The sequence below is a fragment of the Narcine bancroftii genome, chromosome 3, assembly GCF_036971445.1.
Source record: "Narcine bancroftii isolate sNarBan1 chromosome 3, sNarBan1.hap1, whole genome shotgun sequence".
NCBI lineage: Eukaryota > Metazoa > Chordata > Chondrichthyes > Torpediniformes > Narcinidae > Narcine > Narcine bancroftii.
Window position 1 is genome coordinate 130,804,024 of NC_091471.1, and position 19,247 is coordinate 130,823,270.

General features: G+C 38.0%; 1 protein-coding gene across 7 annotated transcripts in view; it reads left to right on the top strand.

Annotated features, from left to right (window-relative positions):
- lcorl (ligand dependent nuclear receptor corepressor-like) overlaps nt 1-10,541 on the top strand; it is a 136,260-nt gene extending 125,719 nt beyond the window's left edge. For all 7 annotated transcript variants that reach the window (XR_011353692.1, XR_011353693.1, XR_011353694.1 and 4 more), the window contains one exon: nt 2,296-10,541. Coding sequence is in view for 2 of the 7 variants with exons in the window: in XM_069925098.1 (XP_069781199.1) it covers nt 2,296-2,309 (14 nt within the window). In the remaining 5 variants the exon portion in view is untranslated. The remainder of the gene's footprint in view (nt 1-2,295) is intronic.
- Nucleotides 10,542-19,247: the final 8,706 nt, after the last annotated feature.

Below are 19,247 nucleotides of genomic sequence, written 5' to 3' on the forward strand. Positions count from 1 at the left end.
AGGAGCTGAGAAATGATGGGATGAGGGCAGAAGGCACAAAACACGAAAGTCTGCAGATGTTGTGACTGTAAAAACACAAATGCTGGAGGAATTTGGCAGGTATTGCAGCATCCAAAGGAGGTAAAGATGTATAATTGATGTTATGGGTCTGAACACTTCAAGTAATGAGAAAAAAGCAGGCAAGCACCTGAATTAAAAGGCTGGGGAGAAGGGAAGAAAGGGAAAGAGTACAGACAAAAGATGTCAATTGGATATGGACAGGACCAGAACGAGAAAAGGTGAGAAATGATTGGGGAAGGGTAGGCATTGTCTCTGAAAGTAGAGCTGGGGGAAAGGAGAGGGAAAAGGGAAGAAAGACAAATCGAGAGGAAAGGAAACATAGGTATAACTGGGGGGGAGGGGGCTAACGGAAACCAGGGAAGTTGATGTTAATGCCATCCGCTTAGAGGATGCCCAGATGGAATATAAGGTGTTGTTCCTCCAATTTGCGGGTAGTGTTAGTCTGGCAGCCCTTGAGACTGTGAAAAGACATGTCGGCATGGGGCAGGGAATTGAAATGAGTGGCCATTGGGAGAACCCTGCTATTGTCAAGGTGCTCAACAAATGTAAGAGTAGGGATCTCCCAGTAGTCACCCTTTTCAATTCCCCCCCACCACTCCCTTGATAGAATGTCCGCCAGACTGAAACCATTTGAAATTGGAGGAAAATTACCTATTCTGTCTGGGCACCCTCCAACTGGATGGCATTAACATTGACCTCTAATTTCTGTTAGCTCAACCGCCCCCCCCCCCCCCCCAATCTATCCCAATGTCTCCTTTCCTCTAGTTCTGTCTCACTCTTTCCTTTTCCCTCTGTCTGATTTCCTCCAGTTCTGCATTTACAGAGCCACTCCTTCCCCCAATCAAATCTCACTTTCCTCTCTCCTGACCTCCTATCCATACCTAATTAACACCTTTTATCTTTTGGTCTTTACTCTTCCTCCTGCCCTTTATTCCCTTCTCCCTACTCTTTTAATTCAGGCAACTGCTTGCTTTTCACTCATACCATGAAGGGCTCAGGTGGAAATGTCAGTATTATACCTTTACCTCCTATTGCCTGTGCAAGACCTGAGTTCTTTCAGCATTTCTGTTTTTTTTACTAAGAAAGGTAGCTATCTGATAGGAGGAAGGGAAGGGGGGGTGAAGAACTGGAGGAAAGGAAACAGAAACTGGGGGAGGTGTTTAACAGAAATTGGTGAAGTCGATATTGATGTTGTCTGGTTAGAGACTGCAGAGATGGAATATAAGGGCTATATAAATGTGTTTACAGAAGACGTTTGATAAAGCTCTGCACAAAATGTATGATAAGAATACTAAGGCCTGTGGAATTGTTTGCCACAAAGAATAAGAGCAATGCAGAGCAAAGGCCGAAGGTCTTAAAGGATAAACACAAATGGGCCTGGGTGCATATCTATTAATCCTAAAGTGATAGCACATGTAGAGTGTGATCACTAAAGTAATTGAAATCCTTCGATTTACAAATGGATGAGAAGAGTACAAAAGTGAATAAAGCTTGATGAACCTGCATAAAACACTGCTTAGAGTACTATATATAAATCTACTCATGTAATTGTATGAAGGATATAATGGTGTTTGATAAGATGCAGAAACAAATTACAAGAATGGTTCCAGGAATGGGGCTTTCAACTATACTAGTTTTCCTCTCGTTAAAACAAAGAAAGTTAAGATTTTATTGAGGTATATGGGATCATGTTTGGTGTAAATTGGATAGATCGAGAGGAGCAGTTCTACTTGCTCAATGATTCAAGAATCAAGGGGCACAGATTTGAAAATTTGGGGAAAAAAGATATAATCAGAAAATATAGCAAACACTAGAAAGTAGGTTATGTTCAGGAATTCACCTTCCTTTGAAAATGTAACTGATTTGTCTCTGAAAGGAAAATGAATGGGTATTTCAGAATCATTTGTAAAAATTGAGGGAAAGAATTGGTAAATGGGTGTGTAAAGTTACTCCACCATGAACTTCAGTACCAAAACAATTTTATGCTTCCTTACTATAGTTGGTTACCAAAGAAAAAATATTATTGTTTGGCTATCATGATAAAATTAAGTAAAACACAGTTTTTCAAAAGTTGGGTTGTTGGTGGCAGATTTTTTAAAAATGAAGGATATCATCAGTTTTATTTGAAAAAGGAAGTTAATGATGCCCATTTTATAGTATTAAATGCCAATGCAAATACTGGAAAGTTTATACACATTTTGGCATGTTTTAATTTGTTTAAATTTTTACATATAGGCAACTCAACTTGATGTGGAATTATACCTTTAGAATGGATGGCTGGAATTACACATCATAGCTACCAAGACTTGGCACACCTTACAGTAAATTTGGAATTTTAAGAAGAAAGTTGTCTTATCTCATTCAGAATCGATTTAATTAGTGCCTTAATATTCAGCCTTCTGATTCAGGTTGAATGTATTTAGCAGCATCATTTTTTTTTTGCTGCTTTGTAGCCAAAACCTGAAGGTGTCTGAACAATGTTGTAGATATCAGAGTTGCACTAATTCTTTTTGTACAAAAAAAAATCTCATGCTTGTTGCCTTTCAAAAATGCATCATCATATACACAGATTAATGTTCCTTTAGATGATTAATAGTTCTCATACATAACGGCAATAACATCAGCAGATTATTCTAAGCTTTTTGCTGAAATTTTATTTTCACTAATCATGTACATTTGTAAATCATAATCCATTTAAGTGTTTATATTGCTTATTTTGAAAGGGAAATTATGGAATATGATTTATCTTCACTGTCCATATTTGTGGAAAGCAAAGCACTTCATTTATTGTATTCAATTTGCATTACACTTTACTAATTTTCTGTGTATATTCTGTTGTAATTTTTTTTATAAATTTAAGTTTTAAATGGTTCATTGTCCTTTTCTCAAAGCCTTTCTTGTTACAGGAATAAAACTACCTCAAACTGTTGAGCATTGGTATACTCTAAACTTTTCTTTATGGGGAGTAGGATACATAGATATATTATGTATATACACTGGTATCTGCTTCATTTGATTGTAAAACTCAACAATGAATGGGTTGCAGGCCTGAAAGAGCTGACTATTTTGATACAAGGCCTAGGTACGCAATCTTTTGTCAGTGCTCTTCCTTAGTGACATTTAATTTGGGGGAAATAAAGCATGTGCTTTGTTTCCAGATGGTGAAATGTTACTGTTCAAAATGTGATAACCTGTAGAACAAAATCTGCCTACAGGATCATTTCTTTAAACATTTATAGCTATGAGCAGTTTGCCTGTTTACTGCCTAATAAGCTATAACATTCAGTCTTAATTTGCTGTACAGTATTGTTCATTTTCTCCCAACTTGCATGAGATTTTTTTTAGCTTGGTGATAAAATAAAAAGTCTTTCATCATTTCTTTATTGTTTATTATTTATATTCTTGTACATTCCACAGTGAAATTAAATTGATAGTTTTCTACTTTTATCTGGTTCAATATCTAGTCTTTTTCTAACATGTTTTTTTTACAGTTATGTGCTATATATTGTTTTGGAAACTATTAATACATTTTTAAAATTAATAACTGAAAGGATAAATTGCCTCAAAATAAAAGCTGGTTAATATAGTCTGCCAAAAGTCTATCCATTATTTAGGTCCTTGTATATTTCCTCATACCTCAGTGTAAAGTCATCCTAGTACAGTAAATGAATACATGTGTATCCATTTCTAAGTATTCTTAAATATGCTTGCATAATTAAAAGACAGTCTCTCCTTTTTAACTGCCCTTTTGAAAGCTGGCACTTCCATGTTGTCTATCAGTGATTATTTTAATATCTCTGTGGGAGATCAAAACCAATTGTCTTTCATTACCACAGTGGCCCTTTTTTCTTTAGCTTCCCACCTCAATCCTGAATAAAAACAATTGGAGTTCACTTCATCCCTGATAGGTTAATAGTAGACCTGGAGTTATTTATATTTACCTTTCCATAATCTATAAGAATCTTAAAATCAGGGGCCCAAAATTGTACACAATTCTCAGTATAATCACATCACCATTTTCAACTATTGTATATACAGAACAGTTACAGTGAAGGAAAGATGCTGCATAGCTGGAGAATAATTATGTGAGCCCTCTTGCGTTGTCTCCAAGGCAAGCACATCTTTCCATAAATGAGGAGACCAAATCTGTAATATCCTGGGTATAAACTGTCCTGTACAGCTGTAGCAAGAATACTAGGTCCATATACTCCATCCTGCAGTAAAAGAGGTCAGCATTATATTTGCCTTCCTTGTTGCTTGCTGGAAAAATGGTCGTAGAAGAAATCTGCAGGGTATTTGAAATTTTATATGAAGGTATGAATTAAGAGCATGTAGAAGCTGCTCTGCCATCAACAAGGTCTTGGTTGCTCCTATATTAACCTCACCTCCACATTACTGACTGCACTCAATAATCCCTCATCCTCTTATCAATCACTCCCATAAAAATGTTCAAAGCCTGCTTCCATCACACTCCCAAAGACTGACAACACTGAGAAAAGGAAATCGCTTCATTTCCTCTTGAATGGGCAGAACTTTATTTTTAATTGTGTCCCCGATTCTAGATTCTACACAAGAGGAAATATCATCATCTCTCCATCACCCTACCAAGACCCCTCAGGATTGTGTACACTTCAATTAACTCCCCAAATCTTCAGCTCCAAGATGCCTGTCCAATTTTTCTTTGAAAAACAACTGAACTATTTCTGATATGGTCTGATAAATGACTGAACTTCATCTGATCCTTTAACATATTTCCTTAAATGAGAAAAACAATACTGGACACTGTCTTAATATTATCCTTTATAACCTACCATTGTACCGAATTCCTCTAACAAAATTACACACCATTCAGTTTGGTGGCACAATGGTTAGTGCCTCAGAGATTTGGGTTACATCCTAGCATCAAGTACTGTCTTTGTGGAGTTTGATTGTTCTTCACACAAGCATGTAGGTTTCTGCCAGGTCCTCCCACATCCCAGAGGTATATGTAGGTTAATTACCCCCTGATGCATATTAGCAACAAAAGGATCTAAAGAGAGTTGATGGACATGTGAAAGAAAGTAAGGTGTAGAGGGAAATAGGAGAAATGGAATTCCTTTGTTAGGAAGCAGAAGGTAAGGACCAGTGTAGGCCATTGGGTTCTTGCCTCATCTCTCCTATTCAATAGAATCATGGCAGATATCTCAACATTGTATTTGTACTCTTTCCCTGACACCTTGACCAGTCAGGGAAATGTCCTACACCTATCCCCCACCTCCAATCCAGTCCGACTAGTCAAAATTTTGCAAGTTTCAAATAAGGCTTTTTTTTTACTCTCTCTGATAAATACAAACCTAATTGACAATCTCTTAATCAGGCTGCACATAATCTTTACTACATTCCCTCTGCAGGAAGAACATTCTTTCTCAGGTAAGGAGACTTAAGACTGCTCGCAGAACTCTAGATGTGCTCTTAGCTTAAATCTTTACTTAAATCCCCCTGACATGAAGACCAACATTTATTTGTCATTTTAACTATTTGCTGGACCTGTGCTGGTATACACTTAAGTCTTTCTCTGTCCAAGCCTAACATGTTTTCTTACCAAAGTGGATTATTTCTGGATCCTATTCATAATTTACAGTCTCATTGGCAAACTGAGTTCCACGCATACCACAATGCCAAACTATTCTATCGTCGCTTCCGTCTCCAGGCCTACTTCCACGACTATTGACTCTGAACCACCCCACCCCCACCTAAGACCCCTTCTCCAGCTTTAAGCCTTTTTCCTCCTCTTAGGACACCTTGTGCAGGCCACCTGCCCACTCTGGATCTTTTTTATTTCCAATATCCTCTCTTTCATCTGCTATCTACCAGTTTTTCATTATTTCCATATTCACTTTCTGTTGGACTAATACACAGTTTGTTAATGTTTCATTTTTAAATATCTATATAAATCTTTGTTTTTGCATTTCAATCTAGATTTGCCCCTTTTAATTTTTCCTTTCCTATGAAACTGTCATGTTTTTGTATTTTTTTCAATTTTCTGGTCCATTTCCCAACTTTGGGCGCTTGTATGTTTTCTTCATTAAATATAAGATTGTCCTCCCCTGAGAATTTTATTTTTCTTTGTCTTGTGCGTTTTTAAAGATCACTTTCTGCCCTTAACTTAATTTGCTTGTTCATTTGCTCTAGCTTTGCTTTTGTGTTTTCATGATTATCTCTAATTAAATTTAAAATAGTTATTGAACTCGTTCTTTCCTTCAGTCTAAATACATATAAAATTTGCTTATAATTACAGCTTATTCTGGGTTATAAATGCTTGATTTGGACACCCCTGAAAGAAGATGTTGCATCTCCACATGCATTCTCTCCCTGTTCCCCCACATATGCCAGCAAATATCCTGCAGGGTTGAGCGGAGCTGGGAGAGCAGAGTGGATATGTTGGCTTGCTCATTGGGTCAGTGAGACCGTCACATCGCTGCTCTTCCAGCACCTGCTTTCTCTTCCGTCACAGCTGTTTCTCTGATCTTCAGTTAATTTCTGACTTGCGATGAACAGTTTGGGTTAAGAATAGTTCTCAGGAATAGAATTCTCTCCTAACCTGGGAACTTTCTGTGTAATCATTTCTATCTACTGGCACATTTCTCTCATTACACAACACTTGGTCTATTGAAGCAGATTGATTGCAGAAGGTGCAGTTCTAAGAAACTATGTAGAATGCACTAAATGTGGTTTTGTCTGGTTTTTTTTAGTGTATACAAGAACTGATAGCCTCTGTAACTTTCTGACAAGCTCCTTTATTGCTTGCTTTATATTCTATCCTATTATGTGATGACCTTTTGAGCTCGACATCTCCCTCCCACAAGTGGGAACTTTATTGTTTCTCACTTCCACTCTATCTACTTCAACCTACAGCCAACAATGAATTGCTGGAGGAACTCAGTTGGTGAGATAGCAACTTTGGACAGAAATGGTTGGTTGACATTTTGAGTCTGGACCTAGCATCAAGATCAGAGGGAAGGGGGAGATATTGTATATAAGAAAGGGGAAATAAGCTTGGGAAGGGCCAAGAGCTGATAGGACAGAAATTGAGGTGGAAGGACAGGTAGAAGGGAAAACCATAAGGGGAAAGAAAAAAAGATAAATGCAAGAGTCGGTAAGGAAATGGAAACCATGGAACCAGGTGGGGGTTACTTAAAATTAGATAAACAAACAATGATCATTCATTCCATTAAGTTAAAGGCTATCCAGGAAGAATACGATGTGCTGGTCCTCATGTTTTTGCCTTGCACTGACAATGGATGAGGCTGAAAACAGACATGTCACAACAGGAATGATTGGGATAGTTGAAATGATTGGCTGCAGGAAGTCCAAATATGGGAAAACAACTCTGCTCTTAATTTTCTTCATTTAAAATTTCTTAGATAAGCAGTTTTTAAATCATATTTTCATTTCATTTTCCATCCATAGATCCTCTTCAATAATCCAACAAAGATTCCAATAATCTGTCATGGAAGTTCATCTTAACTATTCTATGATTGCCAGTTTTTGTTCCATCTTTTAATAAATCCGACAATTTAGATGTCTAATAGCTTTCTCTCAACACATTTATGTAACTTTTGTACAGATAAACTAGTAGATGCAAAGGCTCTAAACTTTGGAATTTACTTTCCAAAAGAATCTGTCTTTAAAAAACCTCTCTTTAAAGTACTTCTTTTTGGCCAAGCAATTCTGAACAAGTCTTCTCCCCTAATATCTTTATAGGCAAAATTACTTTATTTTTTCTGACTGTACAATGGAATACCTTGGGAAGTTTACAAATAGAAACAGTAGGTGTTCACATACTGCTCCATAGCTTTTCTTGAGGTATAAGGATTGCACACCATTGGGATGTAATTTTAGAAAATGTATATATATCATATATCAAAGTGAAACTACCGTATGTTCTTAGAATTAACTTTGTTAGTTAAAAACTGCAGCAAATTTGTTAATTAATACCTGTCATTCCTTTTATTCACTTTATGTATAGATTACTCATCCTTTGGCAGCTTAATACTTATATTTCCCCTCTGACATTTATTTTCATATACCTTGAAAATATTATGTTGTAATTTCTCTGTTTTTTAGTTCTCTCCATTTCCATGTCCTCTTCTGTAACCTCAGTGTACTTGTATTTTTCATTGATTGAATTTCCCTTTGATTCTTGATTTATTCAATGTGCCTAGTAACTAGCTTGCTTCTTTTAGGCTTTTACTGGGAGACACACAGATCAAACTCTGTTTCTAGCCATTTTATAAGATTTAATTGTTTCTGTTTGGTTTTTTTTGTTAACGATTTCCTCTCATTTTAGTTTTATCCTCATCTCTTTAATACATTATCTTCATTTTACATCACCTCACAATACATGGTCGCCAAAGAGCAAATGCTTTTAATACAGAAATAACTACCAAGACACTTCATGAAATATACTCAGATAAATATCATACTGGGACAAAAAAGGCAAATGGACAAGCCTTAAAGAAATGGCTTTTAAAGAGGATTTGAGAGAATTGGAGAGGTTAAGGAAATGAAGTCCAGTGATTTATTCTTGTATAGCCAAAAGCTTGGCTTCTCATAGTGGGTGTTATAAAAGAGGACAGAAACGGTCAAGGACCCCACTCTATTATTCCTGTGAAAACTAGCTCCAATTCTTTGAAGCTTTAGAATTCTTTGCCAGTTAATACCGTGAACTGCCACATAATTGCCATGTGTAACTTGGAATTACAGGAAATGCTTTTTAATACTTGTCCAAATAGAGTTATATTATCCATAGCATTCTTTTATGCCTCTAACTTATTACTGTTTGCACAATATAGATAATATTATCTAGTAAATAATACAAAAGTAAAATATAGTGCAAATGCTTTTATTTTATTATGAACAGAAAATGTTGAAAATACTCAGAAGGTTGGGAAGCATCAGTGGAGCATTCAGTACAGGTACACGACATCTAAAATCCGGAAAGCTCCAAAATCCAGCAAGTGGCGAGAGAGACGGGCAGTACGAGTCAGGCAGGCGAGGGGGAGAGATCAGCAGCACGAGTCGGGCAGGGGAGAGACCGACAGCGCGACTGGAAGGGGAAGGGGATGGGGGTGGATACGGCAGCACAATTCAGGTGGGTTTAAATCTGGCTTTCCGAAATCCGGAAAAATGCAAAATTCGGAACACCCTGTCCCCCAAGGATTCCGGGTAAAGGATTGTGTACCTGTACTGACTTTATTAAAATATACAACCCTACCTCCAGTGATCCAATGAAAACAAAAAGCACGGCAAGGAGGATTCTCCAGGGTAAAGATTTTGTCTGACAAAGTGTTATGTGTGGCAGCTGTCAAACCCAGACTTAGCAAAAATTGTCAAACTCTTACATTTTCTAAAAATAGTTAAATGTTTGAAATATACCCAAACATTCAGAACTTGTTGAAACAGAAATTAAAAAGCCAATTTTTAAACTGATAGTTAACATCTACCCAGGTCTCTCGTACCCACTCCCTTCCATTAAAATTAATAGGAAAATTATCCTTGAATACCCTGCATTTAGATTTTTTTTAGATTTAGATGCACAGCACGGTAATGGGTCCTTTCAGTCCTCAAGGCTGTGCCGCCCAAATACACCAATCCCAGTACATTTTGAAAGGTGGGAGGAAACAAACACACAGACAGGGGGAGAACATAAAAACTCCTTACAGACAATGTCGGATTCAAACCCTATGCTGGTGCTGTTACAGCATTGCACTAACCATTACACTAACCATGCCTCTTATTCTGGACAGGCAAGTAGCCAATTTTTGCTCCCTGACTGTACTCGATAATATGCCAAGAACTGAAGAATAGCCTTTTGGCTCACTGCAGATTTCTGAGAAACTTTTGGATTTGTGGCCTTTATTAAAATCCCAATTACCAATAGTTTTGCAGGGTAGTGTTGATAAATGCTGACTCATTTACTCTCCCCTCATAGTGCTTCTGAATTTGAAATGATTAATTAACTTATGATGGTCTTGAGTTTCAAATGTATTTCAGCGCATTACTTTACTGATGAATTTGTAAAGAAACAAAAGTATAAAATGCATAAAAATAGCAAATGAAGACAGAAGGGAAACTGAAATGAAAAATTAAGTCCATCTTTAATGTATTTGTGTTTGCAAGGGATATGCAAATTTTTCTAGTTTCTCAAAGAAACCTTTATGGAATCCATGTACTGTGTTTTATTCTAAATTGTTACCTTATGGGTCATTTAGGTACATCTTTAAACTGTGAAAGATTCTAAAGAAAATTTGCTGTCCCATTTATCTCGGTGCTACTTTCAGTCTTTTTACCAAAAGTAATTATAAAAACAATTATTTAAGGAATATGTATGTATGTGCACTGTAGAATATTTTTCTATATATTTTAGTGTACACTTTATTTTAATGTCATTTTCCAAGATCTTTGACTCTGTAAGTAACATTTGATGAAATAAAACTATATGAAACCCGAATTAGACTTTTTTTTTTAAAGTCCTATAACTGCAGAACCTATCTATGGATGGATGCAGGTTAGTTTCTACATTATGACATTGACTATCAGAATTAATGCTGTTAACTTCTTCAGTACTTAGAACTGATTTTAAGTGTTATGACTTGTGAATCAGATGTTTTGTTCAAAGCATCCAATGTGACTGAATAATATTGGGAATTTTTAAACTTTAATGGAACTTGAATTCGTTTTAATTTCTCCGAAGGTACACAAAGCAATTATTCAACTGGGTAGAAAATTTGGTGCAGATATTTTAGTTAGGAATTTTATAGGCATTTATTTTCAAACTATCAAATTTAATTTGAGGAATTTAATCTCCAAATTTTGCTAGTGTTACAGGCCCAGAGGACCCCAAAACCCAACAGCAATAGAAATTCACCAAGATGAATGGTTACTTAAACAAAAGTCATTTTTAATTTTCTTTAAACATAAAAACAGGATCAAACTTTTAACTTATTACTATTAACCCCCTTCTAATTCTAAGTGCACGTGTATGTAATGTGTATAAGTTCAGAAAAGTTATTTGATTCACAATCCAATCTCACCTCTCACTCCTCCAAGTTCAGTGGCATCAGGCAATTCTTAACTGTGCACAGAATTTAACATTTATGAATTTTTACCAAGCTCTGGTACTTAAATGATTACCACTCAGGAAGGTTCCTTTTGATTTCAGAGAAAGATTTGTAGCTTGTTGGACACACTCAAAATGATTCCTTCCAATCAACCAGTTCAGTGTCTTGATGAAGAAACTTACCCCATCAGGGTTTTTCAAATGATAACCTCTCCTTCTGCAGGTCACCACAGAGTTCCTTTTGTTTCCCTTATTTCAGGTGAAACACTCGAGCCAGCCATTTCCTCTTGTATGGACCACAAGGGTTTTCAACTGGCTGAACCCCATCTTCAAAATGGGGTTTCAACAAACTGCCAGCTTGCCATGACTGCAGAAGCCACTTCTCGTTCTCTCTCTCTCTCTCTCTCTCACAGAGAAAGCCTGTTTGGTCTCCTCTCTCTCTCTCTCTCACAGAGAAAGCCTGTTTGGTCTCCTCTCTCTCTCTGCTTGCAAAATCACATTACCTCCTTGGAATAGCAAACTCCAACCAGACAGATTGCGGCACTAGACGCAAACTTCTGAGTCCTTCACCTGTTGCTTTCAAAACAATAATCCATTACTCTACAGCATGTCCAATTAACACCTACTTGTGAAGTCTATAGGCTTTCTTAAAAGTTTTTGTAAAGGTACTCGGAGCCTGGACTGTCTGGCTTGAGCAGAGCTTTGGCATTTAAAATGAGATCTGTTTTGTGAAGTGTTTGTTTTATTTGTGACCTACTCTACCCCTACAACCTATCTCCTTCAAAAACATATCTATATACAATACAAAATATGTATAATCTGTCACACTGTATTTGACCATGTCCTTGAATGATTAGGTCATAATTGCTTGTAATGGATTTGGAATCTCTGAGTCATTATTGGAAACTTTGATTTCCTTTTCCAAAACTATTGCCCAGAATAAATTGTTTCAAAAACTCTGATTTAATTTTACTTTGATTCTTTATGACAAGTTTTTTTCCCCAATAGCAACAATGTTTAATGATATATATTCCTCCAAAAACTAATCCAGCAAACAAGAGGTAGGACAAAAGGATTATTTGAGGTGCTTACCAAAAAGAAATAGTATATAATCAAATACAGTGTTTAAAATTTATTAGGGCAGTTGGTTTGATTCCAGTCCCTGAAAATCAATTTCAATGAAGAGCTGAAGGTCAATGATCTGTGATATCTTGAAAATGTTACAGATCTAACCGGTTTTATAAAGTGTAGAAGGAAATGGGAGGAGAGAACAAAAAGATTTAATGCATATATGCAATTGTACTTTTTATGTGGTATACTTACTGCGTATGGTTTTGTTTCTTATATTAGGAAGACCAAATGCTAGATAGCTGCTTGCTAATCACCTTTACCATTCACCAATTATGACCCATATTTCACGACCCATACCCAATCTGCCATGCTTTTACAACATGTGTTCTTCTAGTAAGCCTGAAAAAAAATCCCATCTTTCATTGAAACGTGATGGCTGGGTTGGCAAATGACCTACATTGAACATGAAGTGGGATGCTCCATATTGCAGAACACCTTTATTTTCTGATATAATTTTCCAACCTAGACACCCAACTTGCAAAGATAAAGGTCTGGATTGTGTACAAGGTAAGACTGTTCACTGATAATAGGCTGATGACCTGAGTTTGCTATCAAAGGCCAGCCACTCACCTTCAAAATAAATGTAATGGAGGGACTCTTCCCCGATCCTCTGCCTTCCACAAACTTTCAGGAACCAGTCAGGGGAATCCCCATTAGCAAGGCCTATTCCACAAGCCATGCGCACATCCCGGCTGGGCAATCATGATCTTTAAATCATGGAGTTTAATAATTTGAAAAACTGGTTCAGATTTTGCTGTCTTGTTCCCTCCAAACCCTAGCCCAGAATCACAATCTGCATTATCTCCATATCGATCGGTACCTGGTCCCGATGTGGAAGGCCAATTTTGCTAGCTGAGGGAGTTCAGGATGTCAGCCACATGCAGCTGAGACTCTGCTGGAGCAGTGAGGAAGCTCAGCCATGAAAAGCCCTGTAAAAGCAAGTATTGGTTCTTCAAAGAATCCAGGCTCAAAACTGATGACCTGGAATCAGAGTTTCAAACACTGATGCATCAGGGACGGCGATAAGTACCTGGACACTGTTTCAGGAGGCAGTTACACCCATTAAAAGACCTTCAAATTCAACCTATGGTCAGGGACAGGGGGTGACTACGCATGAGGCAGGTAGTAAAATCCAAGAGATACTGCTGGAGGAGCCACAGCCTGTGATTTTGTCTCAGAAGTCTGAGAATGTTCTTAACAATGTTCCAAACTGTTGATTTTGGAAATCTTAAGGTTTGGGTGATCTCTCTTACTGTTTTATTTTTGTTTCTCAACCTCATTAATGGTTTCTTTGACACAACTCTGGTCCTTGTGTTGAAAAGTGGCAGCTACAGATTCCAAAGGTGATCAAAAGTTTAAAAACAAGTCTAGCTCTCATACCTGCACCAATGAAGCAATTAAACATACCTGAGTACACACAAACACCTGTGAAGCCAAATGTCCCAAACATTGTGGTGCCCTGAAGTAGGGAAACTGTATAAAAAGTGCTGTAATTTCTACATGGTCAAACCAAAATGTATACAAATAACCTTGAATAAAATCTGGAATGTGCATTTTAATTACATGTCAATTGTTTGATTACAAATTTAAAACTGGAGCACATGGGCAATTTTAAAAAGTATATTTGTCCCAAACATTATGGAGAGTACTATACATGACATCACATACAACTGAGATTCTCACCTTTTTCTAGTGATTTACTGTTAATCCTTATCAATGGAGCCATGCCACCCCATCTACTTACCTGCCTATCCTTTCAATATACTGTATATAAGACTTCCAATGCAATTCATCCTTTAGACACAACTCTGTGATGGCCACATCAGACCTGTGGCTGTACTACAAGGTTATCCACTTTGTTTCTTATGTGTGGGATTTTTAATAATTTTGAATATTATTCAAAAACAAACTAAATAATTTATTTAAAAATGTTAAAATTGTTTTTTTTTGTCTTAGCTCATCCTTTGGAACAAGCTCTGTGGGTCTGAGGTGGATGATGAGGCCATTATGGCCACAAGTCGGGCAAGTGGCACTGGGCATAGCAACTAGGTATTTGAAAGATGAGGAGCTGATTATGCTGGGCTTTTGTGTGCTCATAACAAATTACTGAATGAATTTCTGGGTACATCTTCAGTTTGAGTGAAAGATTAAATTATTTCCTTTATCCACCTTTATGCAACCCTGAGAATCCTCTTTCCTGCAGGTGTGGTAGAATTACCATTAATTGGCAGTTCAAAAATTAAACTATACAGTGTAAAACATGTAAACAAAGAACTGTAAACAGATAATGAATGTAAAAAAAACTGACCAATAAAGAGAAAAAAATCAATAAAGTGCAAAAGTTTAATGAGTTTCCTGTTGAGGAGACTGATGGTGGAGGGGTAGCAGCTGTTCCTGAATGTAATGGTGCAAATCTTGTGGCACCTGTACCTCTTTTCAGATGGCAGACTTAGAGCACAACCTCTGAGCACACACGAGCATTTTCTAGATAATGTAGTTCATTAACTGAATTTTAGATGACCTTGGTTCTGGGCTGAAGTAGCTCGTACTTTGCCTTCTCATTCAGAACCCTACAGTCTCCATTAATATCAACAGTCAAATCTGTCATGATCCAGAAAGTGATTTCCCAATGTTAACAAGATTGTGGACTTTCCACTGGTGTCCTTAAAGATTCCTGTAGTGGAGTGAAAGGCAAATTTTGAAAGCATGTGTCAGTATGTTCCAGGCATACTGATGTTTAAATTTAAAATATAATTGCAAACAATAAGATTTGGCCCAAAAACTTCATTATTACATTGAATACTTCTTTCAGACCAAAATTGTTTTGATTCTGTTTATTATTATACCATTTACCTTCCACCATGAATATTACCCCATACCATCTTTTCTTCATTTCCTCTCTTTTCTTCATCTTAAAATTTGTTACATCCAACTTTTCTCCAAAGGATATCACTGAAACACATTCCATGCAAATCACTTCCAGTTAAACAGGAAAATCTGCTTGTAATCCAATACACAAAAGTATTGGAGAAACTCAGCAGCTCACTGCGTCTATGGGAAGCAAAGGGGTATAACTGTTTCAGGCCTGAGCCCTTAATCAAGGTATGAGCAAAAATCTGGCAGGTGCCTGAATAAAAAAGATGGGGGAGGAGAGGAGAAGCTGCACAGGTAAGAGGTTAGAGGTGGATATGTGGAAGGGCAGAAGTGAAAAAAAAGCTGAGGTGATGGGGAGGAGTAGCTCTATGAATGGAGAAGGAAGGAGGTGAGAGCTAGAAGGAGGCAGAGGGATGGGGAGAGAAAGATAGGGGAGGGACCTAACAGAAACTGGAAAAGTCAGTAGCCCTTTTCACACTGGCTAACCAGTAGATTGGCTGTTCAGTGAAAGGAGCTAATGTTAATGCCATCTGGCTGGAGAATGCCCAGGTGGAATTTTACATGTTGCTCCTCCTATCTGCAGGTAGACTTGGTTTGGCAATGTATGAGGCCATGGACAGACATGTTGGTGTGGGAGTGGGATGTTCAATTAAAATGGTTGGCCACCAAGAATTCGCCATTATTAAAGCAAAGTGAAAGATCTCCCAGTCTGCATCCAGTCTCTCCGATGTAGAGGGCATAACATGAGCTCCAGATGGTCCCTGCAGATTCACAACTTAAATGTCATTTTGCTTGGAAGGACTGTTTGGGGCCTTGAATGGTGGTATGGGAAGAGGTGTAGGCACAAATGTAGCATTTCCTGTGGTCACAAGGGTAAGGTACTGAGGGGGAAATTAGTGGGAAGGGATGAGTAGATGAGGAAGCTCTGGAGGGAGTGGTTTTACTGCAGAGAGGGGAGGAGAGGGAAGATGTGCCTGGTTGTGGGATCACATTGTAGATGGCAGAAATTGTGGATGATATGTTGGATGCAGAGACTGGTGGGGTAGTAGATGAGGACAAGGGGACTCCTGTCCTTTTTGCATCTAGGGTCAGAGGGCTGATGTGCAGGAAATAGAGATACAGGTAAGGGCTGAGTTAATATGCAGATGAAAGGAAGCCACATATTTTGAAGGAGGATGACATCTGAGATGTTCTAGAGTGGAAGACATCCCAGGGTGTCTGAAGGGCACGTAGCTGCAGATATTTGAGATCCTGCATCAGCAGTTTTGTTTCACCTCTACCCAAAAATTTTACTAATTTTTGTTTGAAAAAAAATCTTTCTTTCAGATGTCAAGAATTGCTACATTCAACAACTGATACCAAGGGAATAATTCTACTTCTTCAATTATCCTTTTATTCATTCCTGCCTTCTAATCTGTCTTTCACATGGGACTCAACACTGCAGATTCTGGAATCTGGAGCAAGAAAAAGTCTGTTGGAGGAACTCAGCAGGACATGCAGCATTTCAGAGAAAAAGAATCTTGCTTAAGTGCCAGCCTGAAATGCTGACAATATTTTTTTCATTGTGACCTGCTGAATTCTTACAGTAGATATTTTTTGTTTCTTTTTCACATTTCTTTTTACTATTTCCAATCATTTCTGACCCATGCTTTTCTTCATCCCCTTTGTTGTTGTGGTGGCCATCCTCGAGGTCAAGGATGATGGACTTTGTTCTGTTGATCTATTTATGGGCTCCCAAATAGCTTACAAGTCGAATCTTGGCTTTGAAAGATCTTCTGCATTCAGGACAGGTAGTTCCAGATGGCACCGGGATTTGGTTGTTGCTGCTTCAAAAGTAGCTGTTTCTTCTCAGATGATGGTTTGCCAGTTTCCTGTCCTTGGCATTGGTTTCCCAATAATTGATGTCGATGTTACATGTCTTCATGTTGGCTTTTAAGACGTCTTTGAAAATCTCTTTTTTTACATTTGCCTTCTTTAAGTTGGGAGTAAAGGATTTGTTTTGGCAGACGTTCATCTTCCATCCGGACAACATGACCGCTCCATCTTAGTTCTTAATGATGTAGGCTTCAGTGCTTGTTGATTCTGCTTCATTTAGCACACTGATGTTAGTTCTTCTATCTTCCCAGCTGATATTTAAGATGTTTCGAAGATAGTGTTAATGGAACTTTTCAAGTGCCTTTAGCTGTCGTCGTATGTTGTCCAGGTTTCCAATGCATACAGAAGCATTGGGATCACCACCGCTTTGTAAACTAACATTTTGGTGTCCATTCGAATTTCACGATCATAAAAGACTCTTATTCAGAGATGTCCAAAAGCTGTTCCAGTGCATTTAAGATGATGTTGGATCTTGCCATTAAGGTCGACACTGGAAGAGAGGCAACTTCTAAGATACAGAAAGTGGTCCACATTTTCTAGCATTGTTTTGAAAGTTGATGGTTTATCAGATTTGTCTCATTTGGTGATGGTTGGTAGATGATTTGAGTCTTCTTGGAATTGATGGTAAGTCCATGTTTTGTGTATGCACGGTCAAAGGCAGTCAGAATCTGCTGGTAGGTGATATTGTGAGAGAGCTGCAACACTGTTGTCATCTGTGTATTGGAACTCGATGAGGGAACTTGTCGGTCTTGTTTTTGGACTTGAGACGGGCAAGATCGAAAAGTCTGCCATCAATTCTGTAGGCAATTTCAATTCCTGGGGGTAGATCATCCTTGATAATGTGGACAATTGCTGCAATAAAGATGGTGAACAAAGTTGGGGCAATCACACATCCCTGTTTTACTCCTGATTTGACTTGAAAAGGATCACTGCTACTGTTGCTGATCATGACTGAGGCAAACATGCTACCATGGATGAGTTTCAGGATTTGAAAGTACTTTTCAAGACATTCCCATAGAATTTCGCTTGATACCGAGTCAAAGGCTTTGGTGAGATCAATAAATGCCACATACAAAGGTTGAATTGTTCATGACATTTTTCTTGCAGTTGTTGCATTGTGAAGATCATGTCGTTTGCTGCACATGATGGTCTAAACCCAGTCTCCAAAAGGATCTTTCTGACTATTACTAACCTGAAAATTCCACGATAGTTTCTGCATTCAGATCGATCGCCTTTCCTCTTGATTACTGAATATCTAAAGTCTGCTGGTACATCTTTTTATCCAGAACTTAATGAGAGGTTGATGCAGCAGGTAATGAAGAGGATTACCTCCAATTTTGTAGACCTTAACTGGTATTCAACCGAGTCCAGTGGCCTTATCGTTTTTGAAAGATTTGATGGCTCCCTTGACTTCGTGTTGGTACTTGGCTTAGGGAATTTTCAATGGGCTGTTTTGGAATGTTGTTAACCACATTCCTGTTAAATGAAATAGTTTGATTTAGATTTTCAGTGTGCTCCATCTATCAAAAATTGATGTTAGAATGCTCTTCAGGATGGTTGAACCATCTTTGCTTTTGAGAGGGGCAAAAACAACTTTAGTTGCGTTAAAAAAAATCCCAGAAGGACCAAGATCTTGGCGGGGGCATTTGCTAGGGCTACTAAGGGGGCTTTAAACTAGAATGGTTCAGTGAAGGGGTCCATATAAAGGAGAACAGCAAAGAGGGTTGCCTGCAAATAGAGACTTGTAGACAAAGTTTGGGGGTGGAAAGACAAGTGATCGAGAATTAAAAGGATCAGTGCCGTGATGGAAGGGGGATGATGGTAATAAATAAGTGTTGTCCATAAAGATGAGGACAAGCAGAAGGTAAGATGTGGGAAATCTCTGATTTACTTTAATGCTAGTTGTAAGAAAGGTGGACGAGCTTAAGGTGTGGATAGACACCTTGGCAGCATGACGTGGTTGCAGGAGGGATTTGATTGGCAGCTAAATATTCTGGGATTTCGCTGCTTTAGGTGATAGAATTGGAGGGGTAAGAGAGAGTGGTGTAGCATTGCTTGTCAGGGAATATATTACAGCGGTGCTGATGTGAGATAGATTGGAAAGCTCATTAAGGGGGCTGCATGGGTGGAATTAAAAAATGGAAAAGGAGACGTTGCACTTATCGGGGTGTATTGTAGACCACCTAGTGGGGAGTGAGAAATAGAG